This window comes from Mycteria americana, chromosome 5, assembly GCF_035582795.1.
Source record: "Mycteria americana isolate JAX WOST 10 ecotype Jacksonville Zoo and Gardens chromosome 5, USCA_MyAme_1.0, whole genome shotgun sequence".
Classification (NCBI taxonomy): domain Eukaryota; kingdom Metazoa; phylum Chordata; class Aves; order Ciconiiformes; family Ciconiidae; genus Mycteria; species Mycteria americana.
The window spans coordinates 55,685,615-55,711,675 of record NC_134369.1 but is presented as its reverse complement, the minus strand read 5'-3'; the positions used below and the strand labels follow the sequence as shown (position 1 = coordinate 55,711,675).

General features: G+C 44.2%; 2 protein-coding genes across 8 annotated transcripts in view; both read left to right on the top strand.

Moving 5' to 3' along the window:
- The window catches only part of PPP4R3A (protein phosphatase 4 regulatory subunit 3A), a 46,205-nt gene extending 43,166 nt beyond the window's left edge, over positions 1-3,039 (top strand). For all 3 annotated transcript variants that reach the window (XM_075503447.1, XM_075503449.1, XM_075503448.1), the window contains one exon: positions 2,247-3,039. In XM_075503447.1, coding sequence (XP_075359562.1) covers positions 2,247-2,360 — 114 coding nt within the window. In that variant the 3' untranslated portion in view covers positions 2,361-3,039. The remainder of the gene's footprint in view (positions 1-2,246) is intronic.
- A 14,614-nt stretch (positions 3,040-17,653) lies between these two features.
- CCDC88C (coiled-coil domain containing 88C) overlaps positions 17,654-26,061 on the top strand; it is a 101,215-nt gene continuing 92,807 nt past the window's right edge. For 2 of the 5 annotated variants that reach the window (XM_075503446.1, XM_075503445.1), the window contains exons 1-2: positions 17,654-18,172; positions 18,301-18,401. In XM_075503446.1, the coding sequence (XP_075359561.1) occupies positions 18,113-18,172; positions 18,301-18,401 (161 nt within the window). In that variant the 5' untranslated portion in view covers positions 17,654-18,112. The remainder of the gene's footprint in view (positions 18,173-18,300; positions 18,402-26,061) is intronic. The other 3 variants (XM_075503444.1, XM_075503443.1, XM_075503442.1) reach the window with 2 other exon arrangements.

The following is a 26,061-nucleotide window of genomic DNA, read 5'->3' as shown; positions in this document are numbered from 1 at the left end:
GACATGTATATAAAAGGAAGAAATAAAAGCTCTTTGAATGCCCAAACTCTTAAAGTATGAAGCATACAACTAGCTGCTGTTTGCAGGAATCTTTACTGTGAAATACAGACAACACTTTTCTTAAATTGCACAGGGATATTTGTCAGGTAGAAATACACAAATACTTTGGAAACATTGCCAAATTTTGCCAGACTCCACGATGTCCCACCACCCCCACTGAGAATTTCTCCTGTTACCATTTTTAATACTGTTTAGAATGGTATAACTGGCGCATGTGAAAGAAATTGTATTATGGAGAGGTGGTTGCTGTAAGCTAAAATGTAAACAATTTTTAATATCCTAGCATGAGTTTTTTACCTTTTGAAATAACATACAGTTTTGGGTTGGAACATAATGCAGTAGAAGAAAAAAGCCCGTTTAAAAGAGTCAGTATAACTTGCAGTGAATATCCAAACCCAGCATTTTTAAATACTTAATATTTATATATATGTAAATACTTAAGTACTTAATACTTAAATATTTAGGATGCTGTTGGATTTTACCAGATTTTTGGCTAAAACTCTATTTAAACCAAGTCAGGGAAACAGACTGACTGGTGTTTTCTCAGCACTGGAGGACAGATAAGGTAGTGTTGGTACAGCGTAGTTTGGATAATGAGAATTTACTTTCATAACAAGTGTTTCCATTTCTGAAAGGTCAGGTGTGTATCTCAGTTCTCAGGTAGCCTCGGAATAACTCTGATTCATCGTTATTTTTTAATGCCACCATACTGCTTGTTCACCTAACTTCTAGTAAAGGCAAATGGGGTTTTAGGTTTTTTCTTTCTTATAGTCGAACATGGCTTAAGAGTTTGTGTTTGGATTACCTTCTGTTGAAAACACCTGAATGGGAAGAGTTTGGCTGATGGAAGAACTAAGTTGACACTTCCTCTAAAACCTTCTCTGGAGGAAGGGGAAGCAGATTTATTTCATTTATGAAAACAATTCAGTAGTTAGTCAAGCACTTCTTAAAAGGGATAGAATTGGCTTGGAATTTAGTTCAGTCTATTCTGTATTTCTGCTGGAGGCTTGTTCTCTCCCAGACAGTATAATTCCTTGAATCTGAAATGGAGTCTTTACATATGGAGCATATCACATACAGTATTGGCTCCAAAATTTCAAGTCGTGGTGGCAAAAGAAAAATGTTCAGGTTACAGTGAATATGCAGTGCACTGAAAAACCATTCATGGATTCAGGCATAAGCTACCTTCTTTCAGTTAAATGTACTCTGTTTATAAATGTGCCACAGTCTAGAAACTAGAAACAGACTAGAAACAGTGTTGAAACTGGGTTTTTCATTAATTATCTGATCCTGTTATTTTATGTGTAGTATACTCAGTGCTATGTTGTATGTGACTGTACAGAATGTGTGCAATTGTTTATTGAGTTGCATTTTGGCATGGAGTTGGCTGAAATTTTCTGGTTTGGATGTCTGTCATTAGACACCTGAATAAGTAATATGGTCTTTGAGTAAAGTACCAGTAACTGCAGTTGTAGTCAAATGCTGGTTAAGCTTCAGAAATTGCAACGTACTGTAGCTAGAGGAAGTTTTAGAAGTTCATGTCGCTTTGTCATGCGTCCAGAGCTGCCTAATCTTAAAATTTGTGGTTATTTGCAATACAACGGAGTTTTTAATATTACTGGATATGCTTTCATTTTCAGCTGCCAAGTTGTTTCAATTTTGTAACCTGTACACCTCATTCAGTTATACAGAAAATTATTTAAGTTACTACACATTTAAACTAGCTTTTGTGAAGACAGACTATGTTCTAAAAGTATCGTAATTCAAAAACTCGAAGGATATTCTGTATTGTTTCTGCAATGCTTCCAGATTGCTTGTTGCTGCAGTCGGATGTGCTTGGTAAAAAAAAAAAATTTACATCTTTACAGATAGAGCTGCAGTGTAAAGATCACTGCTTAGCACAACTAAGTAGATTTTTGGATTTTCTTAAATTTCAACTGGCAATATTCCTCTCCAGTTGGATGGGTAAAACCCCATTTTGGATTTATTAATTTAAACATTTTTCAGACAATGTCACTTTCATTCATTCTGAAGGATTTATTTTTGTTCTGCTTCATTTTATTTAAAACTTCATGAATCAGTATGCTTATGGCAATATTCTGTGCAAACGTCATTTTCCAATACAAACGTGAAGTATCAATGTGCAAACATTTTCTTAATTATAGTAATTGTGTCTGTCTTTGTAGGGAGGCCTCGTTGGGCTTGTAGATTATCCTGATGATGATGAAGAGGATGATGAAGATGAAGATAAAGAGGAAACTTTACCTTTGTCAAAGAAAGCAAAGCTCGAGTCATCGTAATGGCAACTGCTGAAGAACATTACCAGTTGGGGGAAGGATATTTTTTCCAAAAACAAAACAAACCCACAGCAAAGCAGCAATCTTTTGTGAATTACTGTGTGTGACACAGATCAACCTGTACAAATGGATTTCTGCCAATCAAGTGCCAATTCAAAGGAGCAGAAGAAGGGGAAATACTTTGTTTAGGGGAAAGACTTACGCCTTTGAGCTCTCCAGCTTGGACCACACATTGCCCTTTTCTCAGGGAAGGAAATGGAAAACAAAATAAAAAAAAAAAAAAAAAGAAAAAAAAACCAAACAAAAAAAGCCAACAGGGCAGGAGTTTTGTTAGTGGAACTCTGGATTGGCTGGTCAGTTGCTACAATCAGAATATGCTTTCTTGGACCATGTATGAGACTTCTGAAGAAAAGGTGGCTTTTGCCATAATTCTTCACTAGTTAAGAATGCCAGCAGTTTCTTTGTATAAAAGAGACCTGCCTTTGAAATCGTACATTCTGAACATTTTAGTCAAGCTACAACAGGTTTTAAAAACCTCTATGGGGGAGGGCTGAATATAAAGTTTCCTCTTTTTTTTTTTTTTTTTTTTAATCTGTTCCCTTTGCCCTTTAAACTGCAGAATTTTTTTTGGAGGTGGGGGATTTGTTTGTCCCTTCTTGATTAAAGATTGAGTGGAATTCTAGATGTGGTCACTTTTGTGTCATAATTTTTTTTGCCCCCCTGAGTGTATGCTTAGTTGTTGAGTATATATTTGGGACCATTAAAATTTTTTGATGTAATATAATCTCACTGTTGTGCTGGTACCTGTTTCACCCTGTGTAATTTTGTTCTGCATCACAGTTCTTAATATGTTTAGGATTTTATGGAAGATGGTATAGTTTTTATTGGGAAAAAAAAATCTTACCACAATGTGCATAAAAGCAATACTATTTTGTGACTAAATATTTTATATTAAATTTTACATCAGCAACTGTCTTGAGGAAAAAATTCAGGGAAATAGGATGGAATAAAAAAATTGAAACCTATAAATATGAAATTAGTATTCCAAAGAGACTTTGAAATTTCGTAACTGAGAACAATGATGGTAGACTAACTCATCAAAATGCAAGATGGATGACTTAGGAATACCAATATATTGACTCATTTGACTTACAAAAATAAAAAAGAAATAATTAAAGCTGAAGGAAAATGGCATTAGTGGTATTTTTGTAAAACCTCTGATTCCCTTTGGAATACCAGTTTTAGTGAATTAAAGATGGTTGTAGAATAAACTCTTTACAAGGATACCATCTTTTGAAATTTATTCTCATACTCAATTGAAAAACAGCAATTAAACTGTGGGTCTAACTCAATGACTACATTCTTTCCCCTTTTTCAAAAAATCTAAATAATATTAGTTATTAATTTGAAAGTGAATGTTATATCCTGCTTCCTTATTGCTTTTACGGAAGATGGCTTTGATTGCACAGCAGTGCTTCCTGTGAAGAGGAGTTTATTCAGTTCCTTTGAAAACAAGAGACCCCTTCTTACATATATTTTCAAGAGTTGATTTCCTTTTGGACATGCAAAGCACCAGTGTTGCAACAATTGTGATGTTACATATTAATGTATCGCATACAAATAGAAATAAGAGAAATGAAAATCTGAGGCTGGATCATATGTGATCACACCCAAGTCTAGATTAGCACTTTGTTCTGAAAATTGTGGGTTGCATGGCAGATTCTATGCTAACTACAAATGTCAAAGCTTTTGTGCTTGGACTTTATTAATACATAGTAGTAATTTCAGATTTAAATAGAAGTGTGCATTAGGGAAAAATAATTAGCCATCTCTTCCTCAAAAAGTTCATTTGAAATCACTTTCCAAGGTTGAGTTTTTACAATGTGTTTGAAATGTCTGTGACAGGGCAATTCTCAGCAATAAATTTTACAGAGAGTGCAAGAGTTGAGCGGTTGGTCACTACAAGACTAGATACAGTCTTCTGCTGCAGTATGAGAGTCCCCATGCTGTCTCAACGACCTGTTTGAAACTTGATTTTTGCAACTGTGGTTTCAGACCAGACATCGTGACAAGGAAATCTGTAATTTTGCAGGTTTTCTTAATTAGCCTGAATTTAAATCCTTCCCAATCTGTCAGACTTTCATTGAGCATAAAGCTCTCAAAATTTATCCATATAGTTGCCTTCATGTCTTCCAGGCTCTATCTTAGGAAGTAATTTTTCTGAGTTGGTTGAAGGAACATTTTTTGTTGATTTTTTTTTTTTTTTTTGGTTGCTATTAGCTCAATAGCTTGCAGCTATTGAGTGCTTGATCTTTTGATGTTTGATGGTGCAGTCTTCTAAACTTTCAGATACTTCCATAATACTTGTAGGAATCTTGAATTTTGGGCTTTCAGTACTTGAAGCATTACATTTAACAGAAGAAATACTATCCTTATGTTACTGGGTTTGGTCAAAATAACAATGGAAATAGGAATATTTTTGAACTTTTTATATTTTTATGAAGTTCTAAAGGACTGGTAAAATATTAAGCTGCACATCTTTTAATGCTGTCTAATGTGTAGTTAGATGGTTAGTTGTCTTCCCAGAGATCTCATGCTTGTGGCCTGACAGGACATGTCTACAATTAGATGATATATTCATGGAAGTTGGAAGTAGTCAGGAAGTAGGTGAGTTGGGGACAGTGGTGGGTATGCTCTTGGCCAGTGACTTTCACTTTTGTATTCATGGGAATCTTGAAATATATTTCAGGGAAAAAAAAGGAAATAGTGGGATTGTGAGAATTTGATGGCTATAAAAAAAAAAAACTGGGTATGAGTTAAGAGATGGGAAAAAATGATGTTACGAAACAGTGTTCCGTTCTAGATTTTTCTCTGGGCTTATGGGGTTTTTTTTCTTAACTTTAATACCATTTGTCCACATCCCAATAGTGCTGTGTGTATATTGTATTAAACATGGCTCGGTCATCTTAATTGCATTTTAACTGTATCCTTGAGTATGGTTTACAGGGTAAACCCTTACGTATTGTACAGACAAGATACAATGTGCCTGAAACATCAGTACAGTTTACTGTACTGAAACATCAGTACTTTAAGGCCAAGTGCAAGGTCCTGCACTTGGGCCACAGCAACCCCATGCAACGCTACAGGCTTGGGGAAGAGTGGCTGGAAAGCTGCCTGGCAGAGAAGGACCTGGGGGTGTTGGTTGACAGCCAGCTGAATATGAGCCAGCAGTGTGCCCAGGTGGCCAAGAAAGCCAATGGCATCCTGGCTTGTATCAAAAATAGCGTGGCCAGCAGGACTAGGGAAGTGATCGTGCCCCTGTACTCGGCACTGGTGAGGCTGCACCTCGAATACTGTGTTCAGTTTTGGGCCCCCCACTACAAGAGGGATATTGAGGTGCTGGAGCGTGTCCAGAGAAGGGCAACGAAGCTGCTGAAGGGTCTGGAGCAGAAGTCTTATGAGGAGCGGCTGAGGGAACTGGGGTTGTTTAGCCTGGAGAAAAGGAGGCTGAGGGGAGACCTTATCGCTCTCTACAACTGCCTGGAAGGAGGTTGTAGAGAGGTGGGGGTCGGTCTCTTCTCCCAGGTAACAAGTGATAGGACAAGAGGAAATGGCCTCAAGTTGCGCCAGGGGAGGTTTAGACTGGATATTAGGAAATTTTACTTCACTGAAAGGGTTATCAAGCATTGGAACAGGCTGCCCAGGGAAGTGGTTGAGTCGCCATCCCTGGAGGTATTTAAAGGACGTTTGGATGAGGTGCTTAGAGACATGGTGTAGTGGTGGTTTTGGCAGTGTTGGGTTTATGGTTGGACTCGATGATCTTGAAGGTCTTTTCCAACCTATATGATTCTGTGATTCTGTGATACAGGTCCCTATATTCCTTCAGTGGTTGAAAGACTTAATGCTGGTTACTCTGATGTACACTTCCCAGCTTTGAGCCTAGGTTCACTGGGGATACCAGAAAAAAGTATATAGAGTACCTGGTCCTCCAAGGAAGCGCACCCTTACGCTAATTTCCAGATTTTCTTCCACCGTACGCAGAGGGTGGCTGCTTTCAGGTAACAGTGCACATCACCAAAAAACAGATCTCCTATGTCATGAGGGCAGAAGGATCTAAAAGCTGGTGTATCCAATGATAAGTTGCTTCTAAAATGTACCTGTCTGTAATATACCTACTTGGTAAAGAAGATGAGGCTGTTGATCTATCTCATAGACCAGATGAGAAGTCACATTCTCATGGAATTAAGTGTCAAGTAGGCACAATCCTTTTAACATACCAAGGATGAAACTGTTCAGATTGGTTTTGGCTGTGTTTTTACATCTCTGCAAATTTCAGAAACTTTAATTAGATAACTGATAAGAGTCTGTTCTCATATTGCTGCTGTGGCTCCATTAGGGAATTTGCTACCTTTCAACCCAGCACAAGTTACATTGGTTGCCTTGCTAAATTATGTTTCCTGGCATCTGTAGAGTGGGCACAGAAGTTCAGCCTTACCTTTATCAACCATTTTACAGCTGCAGAGTCATCCTGGAGCAATGCTGTCTGTGTTAGTACTGCAGTTCCCCTGCCTTGAGGATATTGAGCCCTATTGCAGGTAAGTTGTGATAGTAGGAGTCTAGATGGGTTACTGCTTGGGCTCACCCACAGTGTAAGTGTAAAACCGGGCAAGCGTTCAAAGAAGAGAAGTTACCAACAACTGAAGTTTTTCAAGATAAGTTGTCGGTGTGCGTGTTCTCCACCTGCTCCTACTGCTTTCTCTTTTTGGACTCCAGAAGAAATGAAGGTGTGTATATACAGCTTATAGTTCAGTCCAGAAAGAAGGCAGGGCATGTGGGCATGCTCCAGATACAGCAAAACCTTCTATGGAAGGATGTGTAATGCCTGCTTTCAACCATAGCCACAATTTAAAGTCTGTTATTCACGCGGGGGAGGCATAATTTACTGTATTTTTGTAGGTAGCTGGCTATCTGGTGAGCTTGTATCTCAATTTAATATTGCTCTAGTTGCAATCACATTAATTGGATTGTGTAAATCTTGTGGGTTTTTATATAAGTTGAAATTAATTAAACTGTTCAAAGCTGAAATTAAATCCTGCAGACTGCTGGAAAAAAGGCAATCTAAAAAAGGGAGGGGGGAGATGTAGTCTTCTGTATGCCAACTGTATTTATGAACAATGTAAAAATAATATATAAGCCAGTGGAGAATATTAAAAAAAAAAAAAAAGCAGGTAGAATGCTACTGGCAAATGATTGAAACAGCTACTGACTTACAGTGATTTCAGACCTGTGCTGGTAGCCTCGCTGTGCCCTGTCGCATCTCCCTGCGATGTAAGGTACCTGTCTCTCAGAACTTCTCTGAAATGGCTCAGTGTGAACACCTGCTTGTGGTTTAGGTTGAGACCTGGAAATTATTGGGTGGAATTATGCTCACAAAATGTGCATCTGTAATACAGACTGGGGATGATTTGGGCTGAATAACGTTGATTTTGATACTCCACTTGTAAGCAGCTTTAAATTACATGCATAAAGATAGTGTATGTGGGCTGCCCACCTAAAGGGGTTCAGAAGCATTGAGTAGTCGCATGTATCACTGTTCGTTAGCATTTCTTCTGGAAGTATGTGCATACTGGAGCCCTTACATTATGCTCCTGAGCTTTCAGATGAGGCTAGTCCGTCCTTTTATATCTCAGATGTACACTTTATTGGCTGAAATCTTGGAAATTTGATTTTAAAGTGTGCTTACCTCAGTAAGGTTTATTTTAAACCTGCTGATGTTGAGTGGCCTTTTGACAGCTGTGGTGTTCAGGTAGGAGGTTGATGCTGTTAGGTTGCAGAGTTCAGTACAGTCTTCCATCCCTCTGGTGAGGCCAGAGACAGTGCAACTGTACCTTCACTCTGTCACTGACTTGGTGCTGAATGGTCAAGGATCCCTGGAGGAAGCTGTGACCGGGGATGTGCAATTTGTTCATCTGACCTTTCAGCGGGATTTGATCAGTGTTGTGACTAAGGATGTGGAGGTAACTGGAAGCAGCTCCTGATGAACTGATTCACAGGAGTCTGTGCTAACAACAATGAACATTTGGGAGAAGCTTTAAAAAACCCTACATTTCCATTCTGCTTCTACTTTTACACATCTGAAAATGGTGTTAAGTTAGATCATCTTACCCTGAAAAAAAGCTTGTTTCCTTCTGATGGCTCCCCCAACCTCCATGATTCCCCCAAAACAGAAGTGATGTCCCCTGCTGCCATCAGTCGGGGTTTTGTAGATTAGCCAGGAGAACTGGAAGCTGCAATTCTTATTGAAGAAATAACTGCTGATTAAAACCAACAACAGAGCACAGCTTTTAGCATGTTGGAGTTTAGCCTCGAAAGGGAAATAAATCTTCTACCTCTTCAAGGTTTAGATTACCTGCAGTAAGAAACAAGGAAGATGTAAATGTTTGTTTGTCATGGGCAGGAGAACTAAGTACCAAAGCTAATAACAGAGTAATAAAGGTGTTGTCTGTCTTCAGAAGTTTTTATATGCGTGTGCTCTTTATAAAGCACCTTTCAAATTTTCTTAGTGTTTACATGGCTCACCATAACCTTTATCTGAACATATAGGCACTATTTCATCTTTAGGGCACGTGTTCCTTTGGAACCAAGTATGGAGATGCATGTATTTTGTTAGACCCGTTGTGCTGTGGGATTTATTTTTTGATACAATTGTCCATCAGGGCCATACAGATGCTCTACACAGCAGAGTGAGAACCACCACAGTCCTCACTGTTCACTGAACAGGACAAGAGGTGGAACCTCTAGAGTACCCAACGAGCTGACCTTTGGACTTTCCTCTTGCTCAGTTTGGGGAGTAAGATGAGCTTTCTATATTTGGACATTCAAAAGAAGACCTCCCTGTAGAGTGAGGTGCCTGACACCAGTGACCTAAGCTAGACTCAAGCCTCTAAGATCTGAACTCCACACATTTAGTATGTTTAACTTTCCTGATTGAATGGTATGTAATTCATGTTAATTTTGTAGTAGGGACGAGCTACATTTGCATGACATGTTTGCATGCAAATCTATCTTGACAACTCTTTAGCTCTGAGAGATATGTGACTGTGGCTACATCATATGTGATGCGATAGCTGAAGGAAATGGCTGTGGTAGTTGCGTAGTTTGGAGCTGTAAGCTGTCTTTTGCAGCCTATTGCTAATGTAAGGATGCTTGATTGTAACCCCTGGGAAAAACACACTCCTACCTCATAACCTGGCAGCACTAGGTGCCGGATGAAGTGCCCGATGGCTTTACGGGGAACGCACTTCAGCGCCTCGTCCCTGAGCACAACTTGGGTCAAGTTCTACGCAAGTCACTGCCCAAATATCCGTATTTTTGACACCTAATAACTGTATTGCTCTTCTACCTTTTGAGACAGACTCAAAGAGGTCAAGATGGGAGGGAGACCACTTGCATGGCAGTAGTGTAAGGGAGAAGCAAGGTGCCAGTCTTTGGCTACCCAGCTGCAAGAGGTGAATCATTTTGATACCTGCAGCCATATCTTCTTTTGATATCCAAGAATAGGACAGACCTTTTCCCGGTGTCGCTAGCAAAGTTAGGAATAACCAGAACATTAAGTTTGCATGCTAGACCTGAGAACAGCAAGCTAGTTACAGCATCTGCATCAAAAGACAAATCACCTTTGTATCACTGGACAATTATGCTAGTCCCTATGCCGCGTGCTGACAACTTTGTAACAGACTGCAAGATCTCTCTGTTATTATCATAAACATCAGAACAACAGCAGAAATTCCACAGAGGTTTGTGTGTGTGCTTATTTTGATTATATCATCACTAACGAGATTACTAGAATTACTCCCATTTTCAGTGTGCCATAAGCCTCAATGGATTCTTACAAATCTCGTTCATCTTGCAACTTACCTTCACAGTGAAGCAATATTACTCAAATTCAGGATTGCTGTTAATGACATCATTTTAAGGAAAAATAAATTAAATACATGCCTAAATATACGGATCCTTTTAAAGGGATCAATTATTTCAGGAATGAAGGCTGTCTACTTAGAGTACTGCAAGTGTAGTGACAAATTTCCGTAGACTGTGGAAAATAAACTCCTTTTTCTGTACGGAAAGGATCAGCAGGCTACTGGTGATGAATAAAAACTAGCCAAAGAAAGCCAGGCGGTTGCCAGAGTGCCCTTGGAAAGCCTCTTGTAGAGCTCTGGAAACAGCCAGCTACAGACAGCTGTGATGGCTATTAAAATCCAGAATACCAAAAGACACCCAAGACAGGAGATGCCACATTCAGGATATTAAAACTGAGGGCATAAAACTGCTCACCAGAACAGTAAAGCATCTCATTCCACAAATTCCATTGAATTTGTAGTTCACGGACATCTCTGGGGAGTCCTTAAAGTTACCTGCTCCAAATGTAAAAGCAAGCTTCAGCTTGCCTGTCCTTCTCCAGAGCCATACCTGGCAATTAGAGAAACGTTGCAAGCTAGATATGTGACCTCATCTATTTCTAGCCGTTATCCGGACATTTGAAAGGTAGTCTACCCTATCGCAACGTTGCCCACCTCTTAATAACTGGTTGGTTGATAGACCTTTCCCACTGAGCATCAAGGCTTCCTCTACTGCAGTAATAATATGCTATGGCTGTTTTAGGGGGCTGCTAATATAAAAATGTGTCTGGCAGCTTGCAGTATCCTGTAAAATATTGTAAAATATTAGCAAAGTATGGCTAGATGGCTGATGTAGACCAGATATGACAGTGCGTACAGTGTCGTGAATGCAATCACTACAACATGTGTCTGATCTTCTCCGTGCTTTTTGGACACCCCAGCTACTACATCAAATAGTGGGAAAATGGAGTTATGCTGATTGATAATCTGCCTACAGGTCTTGCATCAGAGTATGAGGACAGGCAGGAGGTGTGTATAGCCAAGGAAGAGAATGGCTTTTGAGCAGTAGTGTCACCAAAGTAGAGTCCTTGTATGCTCTACAGTGAGTTTACAGTCACTACAGCATTTGTGAAACACCAGTGTTATAATGCAAATAACAATTGTCTCAAGCATCCGTAATTGAAAAATAATCTCACTTCTAAGAGTGAGCCAAGCTCATGTGATTTAAAGTCAGTTTCTGTTCGCATTGACCTTCTCTAAATAAGATTAAGCTTTTACATAATTCAACTAGAATCAAAGCCACCTTCAGTGTTTCAGCAGATTAAATCAGTGCACGGTACATAAACCACTGATCACCAATTTTTACCATATTCTTGTAAAACAGCTATCTCTAACTGCTTCTTTGGGGTTATCACTGGACAACCTTAGTTTCGTGCCTTCTGTCACAACCCCTTAAAACTGGAGTCTTTAATTTCACCAGTTCCTCAAATTCTTAAAATTCTTCCCGCATCTGTCTGACTCTTGCACACAGAAGTGCATTTGGGGTGCTACTTGAGCGGGTAGCATGGACACTAATTTCCCCATTCCCCATGTTGTTCACTGTTCCAAGAAGTGGCTCTGCTCTCGGTAGGTATCTGAGGTGGTGGTCCCAGTCCTACTGTCACCTACCTCCCTGCCAAGGCTTCGTTAACTTCTCCTTGGAGTGTTTTCCATGCATGTGAATTTACACTTGTCTTCAACCCTAGCCAGCCTAAGGACTTTCCAAAGCCGCTTATAAAATCTTTGGTTGTACTTGCCTGTTATTGTTACTTAGCCCCCAATGTCATCGATACAGATACTGATACATTCTTGCATAACTAAAACGCTAGAACAGCAGTCTGAAGAATGAACAATTCCCTAAAGTGTTGGATCTTCAAAAGCACGTTCTGTTTTTATAAGGACATTTGCTAGCGATGACTGATAGGAATTTATATTAAGTAAAGATAGTATTAAATCTTTAACATAATCAAAAGATGTTCCATCCAAAAGATGTTGATACATTTTACTTCTTTCTATACTTCCCTTTTTCCCTTCAGAGTGGCCAGTAACAGTCCCTAGTGTAGTCCTATTGATTCTTCTACTCACCTCGTGATTCCCAGTTAACTCTGCTGGTCTAGTTCTTCTTTTACCTCCTGCCAAAGAGAGAGAGGCTGAGGAACATACATGGCAGTCATCTGCCTCGGTTATGTTCTGTGCCTTGATGAGAACCCAAGCTTTTGGATTATGTCCCCCAAGCCCTTACACAATTATTTTGCTCCTTGCCTCTTCAGTAATCACCTTCTCAACAGACCAGGCCCTATCGTGCCTTTAAAACTTACAAGACACCTTCCCCTCTGCTGCTGCTTCAAATGACAACTTTCCTGGTTTGCTGGACAGGTAGTTCCCACACTCCTGTACCCGAGCTCGCCGCTTTAGATCATCACGACCAGCCTTTGTTTCTAGCACCTCTTTAGCTTATGAGACTAACTTAAATGAATATATTCTCTTTTCTTTCAGGCTCATGAGCATTCCTCTGCTGCTGTGGCACTTGCTGCTTCTCTGAAGGGTTCAAGCCAAGGAGGTTATGCCATCGTTCCTGTGTTTGCCTGGGATGCGAGTACTCATCCCTTGCTTTCAGGTTCATGCAAAGAGCCATAAACCACTGCTGCCCCTTCATCTTCTCCCCATATCTTTTGCTCAGTATTAACTTTATTGTTTGCCTTGTGTTTTGACTTTGTATTTATTTTCTGTGGACTCAGACATTTATGAGATATTCTGTCCAAACTCCCTCTCCTTGTATTTTAGATTTTGCATTATGTGAATCTTGTTAGGAGCCTACGCAGCTGGCTTAAATTTCTGCACTGAATGAACATCCCGCCCTGTATCAAAGGTTAATACTAGGTTTTCTGAGAGTTTCTCTCTGAATGTTTTCTTTCAGATACCAGCTGCAGAGACTCTGTAAATCACCAGCACCCCCCCCCCCCATTCAGATTGATCTGAGGCACATAAGCAAATACTTCTGGGGTTTTGTTTGTGTTTTGCTAGCACGTATAGTTTTGTTTCTTTTTATTTTCATTCAAATTTCTCTAACACAATTTCTGTACCACCTTTGTCCAAACAAAATGAACAATATTAAAAACAGCATTTCAGAATCGGACCTCACGAGGAGCAAAGCTATCTTCTGGCCACCTTCTTTTTTTCCTGGCACCCGTTGTTTACAGCTCCAGAGTCTATTTAAAGTAAACTTACTTCATAGCTGAGAATTTGGTTGATGAACAGTAGAGTCATATTTACAAGAAAGCTGCTTAACGACAGTCCCAAGCAAAGGAGGAGAAAAAGCCCTTTCCTGATTACCATGAGTTTAACTCTTGTATTGTAACTTCGTGAATTCTGTTACTCCCATCCCTCAGCAACTTACACTTCAGACAGCAGATGAATGGTGGAGCTTTGTTGATGGTTGTAATCGTTGCTAGGGGACAGTCTGAGGGAGGTGAATCATGCCATTTACAGTCAGCCTAAAGGAACATTTGGAAATGCTTGAGCTTACAAATTTCCTTCTGTGGTCTGTGTTGCTGAGAGTAGAGTGCTTTGTGGCTGTGAAGAGTGCTATAGAAATACACATGATAACGGAGGCATTGAACATCCTGGTGTCTCTAGCTGCTTGTACCTTTGTATGTGTTTTAAATCATTGTTCTGGTGCTTCTTACTTCTTTGATAATTATGGTTTCAGTTAAAAGCTGACAGTGTGCAAATAGTATGAAAAGAAAGTTCTTGCAAATCACATTAAATACTACGAATTTTCATCATTTCTTTAAGAAGCATGATGTCCAAATGCAATTACATGTACATGTCTGGATCTGAACTTTCTTGGATTTATTCAGAGGCATTTATTTTATTTTCTTGGACATATTCACAGGCATTTATTTTATTCTGTCTACTGTGGGAAGGCGGCAGCTTCGGGTACACCAGAAATGAGAACTTGACCTGTAGTAGGTAGGTGCGGTTTTATAAGCTACATATTTTGTGAAACACAAGGTGGGTAAATAAAAGTGCTCATACTACAAATGCTAAGTCACAGTTTGGAGAGAACACAGAGGAAGCAATACACACCTAGCTGGGGCTGACAGGTATGAGACAGAATTACTGAGGAGAAAAAAACCAACATACTCAGTTTGGAGGTCTAATAGCCAGGGTGTGTTTTTTGCACGAGGCAGGCAGTCTGAGCTCTGTGCACTCGAGATGGACTTTGCAGGATGCCGGGGCAAGCCTGGTCTTGCTCCTCTCGAGGTCAGCAGGGTTTTACCAACACGCAGCACTCTTGCAGCTTGAAGTCTGCGGCTCAAGAGAGCAGTTAGACTGGGGGACTTCAAAAGACTCACGGTTAGCATTTCTCAGTATGTGTCTCAGTCTTTCAGCTCTTCGCGCTTCAGCTGAGGGCTGCAGACCCTCGCGGCGCTTCGATTCCCCCTTGTCACACGCGTTGAAGGAGTTCACCGATATTTTACACACTACATCAGTGGTACGTCTTTCAAAACAAGAGTAATGTTATTTTCTAGCGTTGCTTTGCTTTCAGCACCAGAGGTGAGAAGGCAGCACCCCGCTCCCGCCCTCGGCTCCGACGCCCCGGCCCGGGTGGGACGCGCCGCCTGCGCCACCGGCCGCGACCGCCAGAGGGCGCCCGGGCCCCGCCCGCCGCGGCCGAGGAGGCGCCGGCCCCGTGGCCAGCCCCGGCCCCGCGTTACTACTGCTAGAGCCCGGATACTTTCTGTAGCCCGCGCAGTACCCTTGAATAACGTGTGAGCATTTGGCACCTAACAGCATCCCCTGGAGAAGTTGGTTTTTGTAACTGTGCTCCACGACGCGCCCTGCCTCTCAGTCATCTCGCTACCAGCAACACCTAGATCGGACCATGCAACTGTTGCTTCCTTTCAGGAGTTTGTAGAGGCGTGGCATCCAAGTAAGTTGTGAAAAGTAGGAAAGTATTCTTGCAGTTGTATCCTGTCTGCTCTGAAGGGCATCATGTATTTTTCGAGTATTAAGTTGTTTTTGTTTTGACTCTGTTGATTAACACACCTGTCCTCTGGTGTAAGTGCTGCAGTAACAGCTTTAAAAATTTCATTAAATCTGTTCACAAAACAGGAGATCACAAGGCTTCAAGAAGTTACAGTCCATCTCTCTGAAGTGTTGAGAAATTATTTACCATTCTTCTTTTTCTCTCCACACCCGAGCAGGAGCCGTCATGCTCAAAAGCATACCTCTTTCTCCTTCCTTCCAACTACAACCGATGGTTTCCTTGCAAACCTTCCTTCTTCCCAGGTTCAGACTACATGGCTCACACAATAAAGGGTTGATTTAACTATTTGTACCCTCCTGGTACATCCTCTCAAGAAACTTAGAGCAGAACGGCTGTCCTGGCTTGGGAACAGTTGGCAGTTCACACGGGCCAGGTCTGGCTAGCAACCAGGCGTTACCCTTCCTTGGTCTACAGCTTTGCGGATCAAAGATATAGCGCACGCCTTAAATAGCACGTTCACCAGCTAATTTAGGGCCATTCCTGTGTAATAATGGGATCCATCCAACTGCAAACCCCGCGCTTGGGCTACTCCTGATTTCCGTAATGAGAACCCAGACGGGGCTGACCTAAGGGGTGATCACCGTGAGCACGGGCGGCGCGAACAGGCGGTACCTTCGGAGGGAGACGGAGCCGGGCTTAGCGCAGCACTCCCTGACATGGCGGGAAGTTTCCCTTTCTGCGCTATTAGCAAACACAAAGTCTGACCTCACTCGTGTATCGGTGACTGACGCTACCAGAAAGTGCAGGGTCCTCCATACGTACCGGGCCGCCTACAACACGGATCTTCATGAAGCAGATCATTAAACCCGCTCTGTAGTGGGACAAACAGGCCACCGCAACGAACACCGGTGCCTAGCATTTAGTAATAGATCGCTTGCGAACTGCTCGGGTCCCTCAGGCGAAACAAGAGACGTCCCTACCTCAGCCGATACACAGACACGTATACCCACCTCCCTTTCCAAAAACATGTATGGAAGAGGTTAATTATAAACAGAATTTCAGATACGATTTGCCTGACTGTGTAAGATCCAAAAATATATTTTGCGAGTTCAGTGTGATCAAGGAAGAAATAGGCAAAATGCTTTAAGAAGCGGCTGATGCAAGGACCGATAAATACCAGAAATAAAAGACTGCATCTGCGAAAAACAGAGCAAACTATCAAACGCAAATCCTAGTAAGACGAAACCTCGCTGCGTAAGACTACGCATGTAATGGTTCAGCTTTATGACTAAACTGTATTTCCTTAAAACCTGAGACTGTGATAAATAAAGCAGTAACCGTCCAGAAGATAAGACTAAACCCTGCCCCCCCAGGAAGGCAATTCATAGCCCCGGTGGCCAGGCTGCCGGCCACAGCTGCCCGCGCTCGGGCAGGGCCGCCCTCGCCGACGCGCACCCCGTGCACCGGGAGCTGCCCCCTGTGTGCCGGGAGCTGCACCCCGTGCGCCGGGAGCTGCACCAGCGCCCAAGGCGCGGCCTCCCTCTGCGGAGGGCTTACGCCATAAACCACGGCCCCGCTAGCCCGCAACAAAACCTGCAACGCTAGTGCGCATTTGGAAAGCGGCGACGAGGAACGGCGTTTGCACCTCGTTGCGTTTTATTTCAAACGTGCATGCAACAGGTTGTGCCTCTCCTTTTTCTGAAAGTTTTCCTTTTTAGGTTTTTGTGCTGAGGCAAGGGGTTTACGCTGCACGTTTTGAGGCATCCCTGAAAGAGCTGTTCTTGCCTGCTGAAGTGCTTTACGGCTCGCTTCATGCTTTTGAAGCAGAAACTTGAAAACCGCGCGTTAGCAGTCTGCGCTTGCCTTGCTCCCCGGCGGCGGAGGGCACGGCGCCTTGCAGCTCCGAGCAACGGACCGAGCGGCTGCGCAGGTATAACCGCCCACGGCACGGTCCCAAGGCCGCCCGAGCCGCGGGCGAACCTCGCTGCGGGGCCCCGCACCACCTGGGCTCAAACGGGGGCGCGAGGCCGCTCCCGCCTCCGCGGCACCGCGCCCCGCCGGGGCCGGCCGCAGGGCGGCGGACAGAGGCCGCCGGCGCCCCTCCCGCAAACTTTCGGCCGCGGGGTCTCGCTGCCGCGGCGGTGGGGCGGCCGCTCCCGGGAGGCGCAACAGGCGGGCGAAACCAAGGCGGGCAGCGCGCGCCAGGGCCAGCGCCAGCTCCGGCAGCTCGCCCCGGCTTCGCACCGCGTCCCGCCCCCGCCCCGCGGCCGCTCAGCGGCGCCGCCCATTGGCTGGCGCTGGCCCTCTGCGCGCCTCTCATTCGCGGCGGGCCGTGCCCGTCACGGCGCGGCCCGTGTCTAATTGCCGGGGCAAGGGAGCGCCCTGCCGCAGGTAGCGCCGCGGCGGCGGCCGGAGCGGGGCTGGGGGGGGCTGTGCCACTTTTTGGGAGCTGCCCCGCGGGAGCTTTGCGCCTCTGATCCCGGCCCCGGGGGAGTTCGCCGCGGGTGGCCGCCCCCCTCTCCCGGCGCGGCTCTCTCCTGCCCGGGTAGCCCCTCCTGCCGGCGGGGGCCGGGCGGCTGCGGGGTGAGCTCGGCGGGGAAGACCGGCCTGTTGCTGCCGGGAGGAGGGACGGCAGCGGCGGCGAGCCGGCCCCGCGTCTCCCCCCGGCGCGGGGGCGGGGGAGCGATGAGCCGCGCATTGTTCCCCCTGTAGGCAGCGCCCGGCGGGCAGTGGGGCGGCGGGCCATGGGCTCCGCGCCTTTGTCTCCCGAGTGAACCAGCCCCGCTCCCGCAGCCTCCCGCCGCCGCCAGCCGGGCCCCGGCGACATGGACGTGACCGTCTCCGAGCTCCTGGAGCTCTTCCTGCAGAGCCCCTTGGTGACCTGGGTGAGCGCGGGCGGGGGCGGCGGGGAGCGGGGAGGCTGCCGGCGGGGCGGCCCCGGCCCAGCGGGGACAAGGGGGGCGGCTGGGCCCTCCCGCCATCCCCTCAACGCCCCTGTCCTTCCTCCCGGCAGGTGAAAACCTTCGGGGCCCTGGGGAGCGGGGATGAGGACAACCTCGGCGTCTACATGGACCTAGTGGATGGCGTCGTCCTGAACAAAATCATGCTGCAGATGTGAGTGGGCTCCCGGGGGGGAATGGCCGGTGGCCCCGCGCTGAGCGGGCTCGGCGTGCCCGGGGGGCGGCAGCGCCGAGCGCGCCTCCGCTCCTCAGCCCCGGCGGCTCCGGGGCCGCTGAGGGAGCGGTCGCCGCCCCGAAGGCGGTGTGTCGCTCCGTGGTCGGGGAGCGCTTTCACGGCTTTCATCGGGAGGCTTCCGCAGCGGACAGGCTGGAAGGACTGGGTGCAGGGCGAGAGCACCGGGTTTGCATTTTTTCCTTGTGGTTGCTATTTGAAACTAACAAAGCTATGGGGGGTGGGAAAAAAACCAAATCCGTCCAGTTCTATAAAATCTTCTTTAACGTTTCTCTAGGGTTTTTTTGGGGGTACGTGTGTTTTGCTGCTTTTGTTTTTTTTTCCCAAACAGTTACTTTTTCTTAGTTGTTCGTATATGCTTTAGGGGAAGGTATGTGGCAGTACAAATAAGGAAATGAAAGTATTTTATCACATGGAGCTTTACTGGGAAGATTTCATCTGAAGTTCTCTATGTTCTCATGTAAACTTTGATATTAAATATATAACTTTTCAAAAAGAAAACTTAAGTGATCTATCTTTTGGGCAGCACAAGGATATGTCTTGAGGATTCTTCTAAATAGGTTAAAAGAGCAAACACTGAAAATACTGTAACATTGAAGTGAATTGTTGATAGAACTTGTACATTTTTAACCACATCCTTTCCTGTTGCTGGTCTGCTGCATGCAGATCCTGACTGTTTTTATCATCTCTGTATTTGCTTTCAAATATTCTGAAATCTGTCTGATAAAGAGTTTGTAGGGAGAAGTATTTGACTTTCAGGGGAGGAGACTTAGGAAATCACTCAATTTTGGCACTGTACTCTTAACTGAATGAAACCAATTGAAGCTCGACCAGTGATTTGCAATGTTAGGCCAAGTCCAAGCACTTAAATTAAAAATTCATATTAGAATCTTTAAATTAAATTCTTGAAAAGTAGCTTAAAAAGTCTGACAACCCATGCCCCGCCCACTCAAGTTGGCAAGTTTTGTTATCTTCTGGTACCTGGCTGCTCCATCTGAAAAGGTAATCAAATTTTCTTCCAGTTTGATGTTACTAAAAGTGGAAATTGTGAACTGGAACTTAGATAGTGAAGCTGGTGAAGATTCATGATTCAGAACAGAATCCAGATTAATCAGCCCACTTGGGGATAACAAAATAGTGGTGTAAAATGTTAGCTGGGATGGAAACCTGATGTAAAGAGAAGATGTAATTTCCAGCATTTCTCAAGGAGTAATTACACTTTAAAAAGAGAACTTTCTGCAAATTAGAGCCTTGGGTATGAGCATTCAGACCCAGACTTGTACTTTTTCCAAGGTGTGAGAAATCGGATTTTGATTTATGACCATGGTGTTTGGCACAGAGATGACCAACCGAACCATCAAGGAACAGCAGCAGTTGAGTCTGCTGCAGGTTTAGCTAACTAAACTATCTAATTATCTGTTATCTAATATGTGAAAGAATCTTATTATTTCAAACCAAGAAAAATTAACTCAATACTTAGTCGCTCTTGAATTTTTTTATTAAATAGACTGAAGTCTTGCTTTGGAATGACTGTGGCATTCTTATGAGCGATGTGTTTGAGGAGTGCTTTATCGCGTGGTGTATGCAAACTTAAATATTTTGTAGTTGGCCACTGAAATATGTGTAAGGAGACATAAAATTGTTAAAGTCTGTGGAGCAACTTAACAATGCTCTGCGGACAAGGAGTGCACGATAAGATCTCACTGAAATAAGGAAGGTGAGCATATAGGCTAACTGAGTGCAGCGACACTAATTGGCATTTTGTCGGATATCATGCATTTGTGAGAAATGTCCTGGCATATTTACTTGCCTTAAGCAGTCAGGAAAATAAGTTTGTTCCAAAAAACATCTCTGCCAGCAGTGTCACAGAAAGTGTAAGTGGGGGAAGCGCAAGGAGTGTTGAGTAGGAAACTGTCCCATTATACACAATCAGGGCTTTTTTCCCCTTTTTAGGTAGCTTTGGCAGTGCTTCTAATGGTGTCTAAGGAGCTTGAAACCAAGAGCTTTCTACCAAGAGCCCACGACTTCAACTTAGGAAGGGTTGTGGTTGTATTTATGTATCCCAGCCCAGCAAGGTGCTTGGGGGAGGTGCTCGCTATGACCTTCACTTTTTCCTGACTTAACCTTTAGAAACTGCAGTGCAATTACTGCTTGCCTGTAAATCAGGAAAGCCTTGAAAGGCGTGTTTCTGCCCCACAAAGCTTTCAGAGTAGAAAAATAAAGGTGTTTTTTGAAATGCTTGCTCGTTAGTTTTTCAAGTCCTGGTTCCTGAAGATGACTTTCAGTGCTTGGCTTGAGATTTCTTCCTGCTGAAATTGTATTAACAAGGGCCTTTGATAAGTCTGCTAGAATTTGATATGCCATGCTGTGATAGTGCTGATTGCCTGAAAGCACAGATGCGCGCATGCATGCACATGCAGAGAGCAGGGGGTAGCAGAGTGAAAGAGCTGGGCTCCTGATGTGGATAGCTGTCTCCTCACTCATGTGTTACTTTTAGTTTTTTAGGTTAAATATCCTGCTTGCCTGCTTACTGGAACAGGAATAACACAGGCACATGAGCTTGCATCTAAACACCAAGTGTGATGCAGTACTTTGCTGCAGATCAACAGGTTTCTTTCAGTGAAGATTTCAAAAGCCAAATTCTTGGGAATTTCATTATTAAAAATAAAACATTTTTGTCCTGCAGCTAAGCAGATTTTAAGTTTGATCCATGGCCAAAAATACAGGTGGATCTGTGAAGAAATCCAAATATACCTGTTGAGTGGAGATTACTGAGTGAAAGTAAGGCTTTAGCTGTTGGAGGTGTGAGTGGGCTGTGCAAGTACAGTCAGCCTCTAGTTTCTGTTGCAATAGGTTGGATTTTGCCCAGATGCTGTCTGGCAACTTAGAGTGGGTGGAGAAGATCCCAACTGCTTGATGTCGTGGTGTCAACGTTTTTTAGGCGGTGGGTTCATATCAGCAAGGCAGCTGTGTCACCAGAGAGATACTTGACATCTATCACTTTTCCTGCCTGCCAGGTCCCTGCTGGCTGTGTGACAGGACGTGAAAATAGGACTGTGCCTTCCCTCAATCCTCTTCAGAAATGAACTGCCCCCAGGAATGCTAGCCCTGGATAAAATGTAGTTTGCTCAGGCATACCAAATGTAGCCACGGTGCAAGGGCGGAGGAAGGGAACCCAGCCTGGGCTTAGGCAGATTCTGGCCACAACGTGGTTGGTAGGTAACCAGCTGTTGGGTTTTGCTGGTGATACCTTTGCTTGCTGGTGATCCCTAACAAAGCAAGACGCTTTTTAAAAGAGAGTTGGGGATTGCTTAGTTCTTGGTAGTGGTGCCTAGCTGCTTAATGAGTTAAATCTAATAGGAAGAGACAGGCAGCAGTGTTTGGTTTCCCAACTTACATTTTAAAACAAGACAAATGTTTCTTCAAGTCATTTTGCTGTAAATGAGTGGTTTCCTTTTCCTGTGTTCTGTCCAAGCGTATACCCCAAACTGATCATGCATGAAGGACACGTTGATTTCTGCAGATTTGCAGTACTGGCTGAATACTCTGCATACAAAAATGTTTGTTCATCTTCAAAGTGGAACTGCCGTGTCCTAAGCTTCTGTGTTGCTGGTGGATTTATGTATATCAGGTTAATGAGCTTCTCTGCAGACAAATTTTGAAGAACTTTTTTCAGATGGTTGTGTGTCACTTCCTGGTATGTAACTAGCACGTGGTGACACTGCATAGACTGCCTTCAGTGTTACAGTTGCAGCTGTGGCATAATACCTACAAGCATAAGCAAATATTTGCCCTGTTTAACTTCTTATAGGAAGTTTTGGGAAATGGTGTGGGGGTTTACACATGCAGGCACATAACTGTTTTCATATTGACTTGTTCTAATTCTTCTAATTGATGGTAGACTCTGCTTTTCTGTTAAAACATTTAGCAAACAGGAATGTGTATTAGGAATACAGCTGATAAAACTACTTCTATTAAAACCGCATAATAAAAATGCAGAATAATAGGTTTTTCCATTTCAATTGCTGCTGTCATCGTTTGTGGTACTGTCAATCTGTCTTCTTTAGTTTAGACCACGTGACAGGAACAGCCACGTTATGAGTGCCCGCTTCTTGTGGTTTGTAGCAAATGGCACGAATACTGGAAGGTTAAAGATATGCATCCGTTTAATTTAAAATCTCATTTAGAGGTGCATTTTTCTACCATTTTCCAGGCAATTTAGAAACCCTGCCAGTCTTAGTGGCGTCATCCCACTTGATGATAGAGGAAGAAGTTGGATGATAGGGGAGTTAGACTGGTCCAAGAGCGGTGTATTTTCAGTTCGTGAGCTACCTCCAGAGCAAAGTGCTGGGGGATGCTCGCCATGCTGGGCACAGCCGGTTCCTTCTGGCATCTCATAACCCTTGGGCCCGGCTTGTGGGCTTCCCCCTTACTCATCAAAATTACTTGTCAGAAACTGCTCGAATGGGATTGCCATTTTGAATTTTAAAAATGAAATTATTTTTTTGTTACTTTTATTTTATTAATTGGTGCCTTAAGGGGTTGCATCTTCAACCCCTTGTGCTGCTGGCCCTGCGCCTGCTGAACTTGTCACTTGACCTCTGTCTGCTGGCCCTTCCTTTCCTCTGTGCTCCTGTGAAAGTCATGAAGGTGTACAAACCGAAGAACTTCTTTAAAACGTTTGGGTATATAGTGAGGTTTGAGACTTCCCTTCCGTTTATTTGGCTTGGGTGTTTTTACTGGTTTGCACAGTACCTCCCTTAGTCACACCTCAGTCATGCCGCCTCAGTCTTATTTAGATAACTTTTTTTTGATCTTGAGGAGTAGGTGGTTTTTAAAAAAAGAGAACTGTAGTTTTCATTATGTTTGTGTGTAAGGGAAAGACCAAACATCAAAGGACTGAGAAAGCATCTCATTGAGGTTGTGTTCGGGGACTTTTCAGATACATTCAGACAGGAATTTGTTTGATTAGTGTTGGAATTAGTAGGTTAGTTACCTGGTTAGTGTTGCAAAAAAATCTCTTTTAATTTTCAATATGATCCTTGGAAAGAGTTTCTCTCTAAAATTCTCCATAAACAAGTTTCACCAACCAAACAGGTGCTATAATGTGCAGAGTGTGGTACCAACAGCTCTGTTTTCTTTAGGGAAACACAGAATTTGCCTGTTAGGGTGTAATTTTACTCGGGTGCTTTTTTCCTTGAGGACTCTGCTTCCCCTTCCTGCTTTTCCCCGCTGTAGATCAGGCTGTTCAGGTTGTAGTGTTTCGAGTACCTCGATCTCTCTAGGTTTTTAGCCTTTTCCTTTCACTTCTCTTGTGATGGTGGCTGTGGGTTTTCTGGCAGCTCGCTCCTTCCCTGAGCACAGGTACCCTCCGGCCTGCTCAGCCTCGGGGTGTTGCCCCATTCCCCTGTGGCGAGGCCTGCCCGCTGCTGGGCCGCTCTCTGCTCCCCTTCAGGGAGGAGGCAGCAGGTGGGTCGGGGTCTGGGTCTGCTCCCACAGCAGGGGGCCCGTTCCCTGCCTCTCCTGGCTCCTCCGTCTCACCCCTTCCACGTCCCCCGAGGTGTCTCAGGAGCCGGAGTGACGTGGAGGAGGTGGCAGCAGCAGGAGGGATCCAGCTGACCTCACATAACACGACATGGTTATGCTAGGCAGGAGGTCTGATGCAGAAAATGTTTGAAAAATGCCACAAATATATTCTTTCTGAATGAACACATGCCTTGAACCCTCAATTCTTATAAGTGTTCATCTCCATGCTTATTAGGTCAAAAGATGTTTTGCCAGTTCAACTGGATAAAACTGAGCTTACCTGGTAAATGGAAAAGAATAAATCTATCTTTTGGGAACCTCCTACTGCCTCCAAGAGCAACTTTCTGCAGCTCCTCCAAGTTCTCAGCTGTGGAGCTAGCATAGCTAGTCAGTACTTGAGCTTATCTGATACAGGATTAAGAAAAAATATGGTAACAAATGAAGAAGAAATGGGATATTGCTTGTTGAGAAGGAAATTGTTTAGTTTTCCCTGTGGAGACAATAATCCCTGTGGTAGTTTGAAGCGTAGGCTGTGCTGGCCTTTCGCATCTTGTGCAAAGGGTCCTTTCTGAAGTGAGCTGAGGTGCTGGACGAATTTGGTTACATGACATATTCAGAAATGCAAACTGTCACTTTTTCGAGCTACATTCTGTTTTCAGAAAAGCTTTTAACTTCCTTGTCTGTGAGGAGGAGGCAGGACTGCCAGAGTGACACTGTGTGCTGTGGCTTGGCTCCAGGTTAAGAGGACCCTGAGGTCAGTGGCATTAAGAGTTCTTGGGGCAACCAATTACCCTTAATGAAGATGATAGGATAAAAGCTCCAGAATTGCTTCTGAGGGCCTGGTCCTGCCAGTGCTTATGTTCTTGTAACAGATGACTAGCTCCACTGTGCCAAAAGATGAGCAGGTCCTCTGTTGGAAGGAGGAGTTGTTCTGTGTCTTACGTGCTTTTGAAAACCTCATCCAAGTCCTGCAGTTACACTGCCTACAAATGCTGAAGAAATTGCCTCTCCTTTGCTGTGGCTGGTGGGTGCATTTTGTGGATCTTTGCCCCATTTTGTGCAGTTTGGGGAAGGATCATGGAGTATTGCTCCACTGTACAATCAAAGCTTTCTCTTCCTGGCCATAAACCTGGGTCACTGCCAGACAGTGGCATGGCAGCATGCTGCCTACATGAGCTTTCACATGGAAATGAGAACTGTAGGCTGACCCTTCTGTTTGGACAGCTTCTCTTTACTGAACGTTTCTTCCCTTTTATCTTCCTGGTTTGTTGTCGTGACCTTGCCTAAAAAGGCTAAGCATCCAGCTTCCTTCAGGATCCAGCATCTGCTCAGAGAATACTGAAGGCAAGGTACTCTCCAAGTTCAAGCCCAGGTGCCATTTACACTTTTCCAACTTGCTGTGTGTCGTGGTTTAACCCGAGCCAGTGACTAAGCCCCACACAGCTGCATGCCCACTCCCTCCTGGTGGGATGGGGGAGAGAATCGGAAGTGAGAAAACTCATGGGTTGAGATAAAGACAGTTTAATAGGGAAAGCAAAAGCCGCGCATGCAGGCAGAGCAAAACAAGGAATTCACTACTTCCCATGGGCAGGCAGGTGTTCAGCAATCTCCAGGAAAACAGGGCTCCATCATGCGTAATGGTTACTTGGGAAGACAAACGCCATCACTCTGAACATCCCCCCCTTTCCTCCTTCTTCCCCCAGCTTTATATGCTGAGCATGACGTCATGTGGTGTGGAATAGCCCTTTGGTCAGTTGGGGTCAGCTGTCCCGGCTGTGTCCCCTCCCAGCTCCTTGTGCCCCCCCAGCCTACTCGTTGGTGGGGTGAGCAGCAGAAGAGGCCTTGACTCTGTGTAAGCACTGCTCAGCAATAATGAAAACATCCCTTTATTGCCACCACTGTTTCCAGCACAAATCCAAAACATAGCCCCATACTAGCTACTGTGAGGAAAACTAACTCTACCCCAGCCAAAACCAGCACACTGTGTTGCTGAAGACCCATACTGTCAAACTGTGTATGGGTATGGCTTTTGCCCTCTTGTATCTGAGCATCAGTG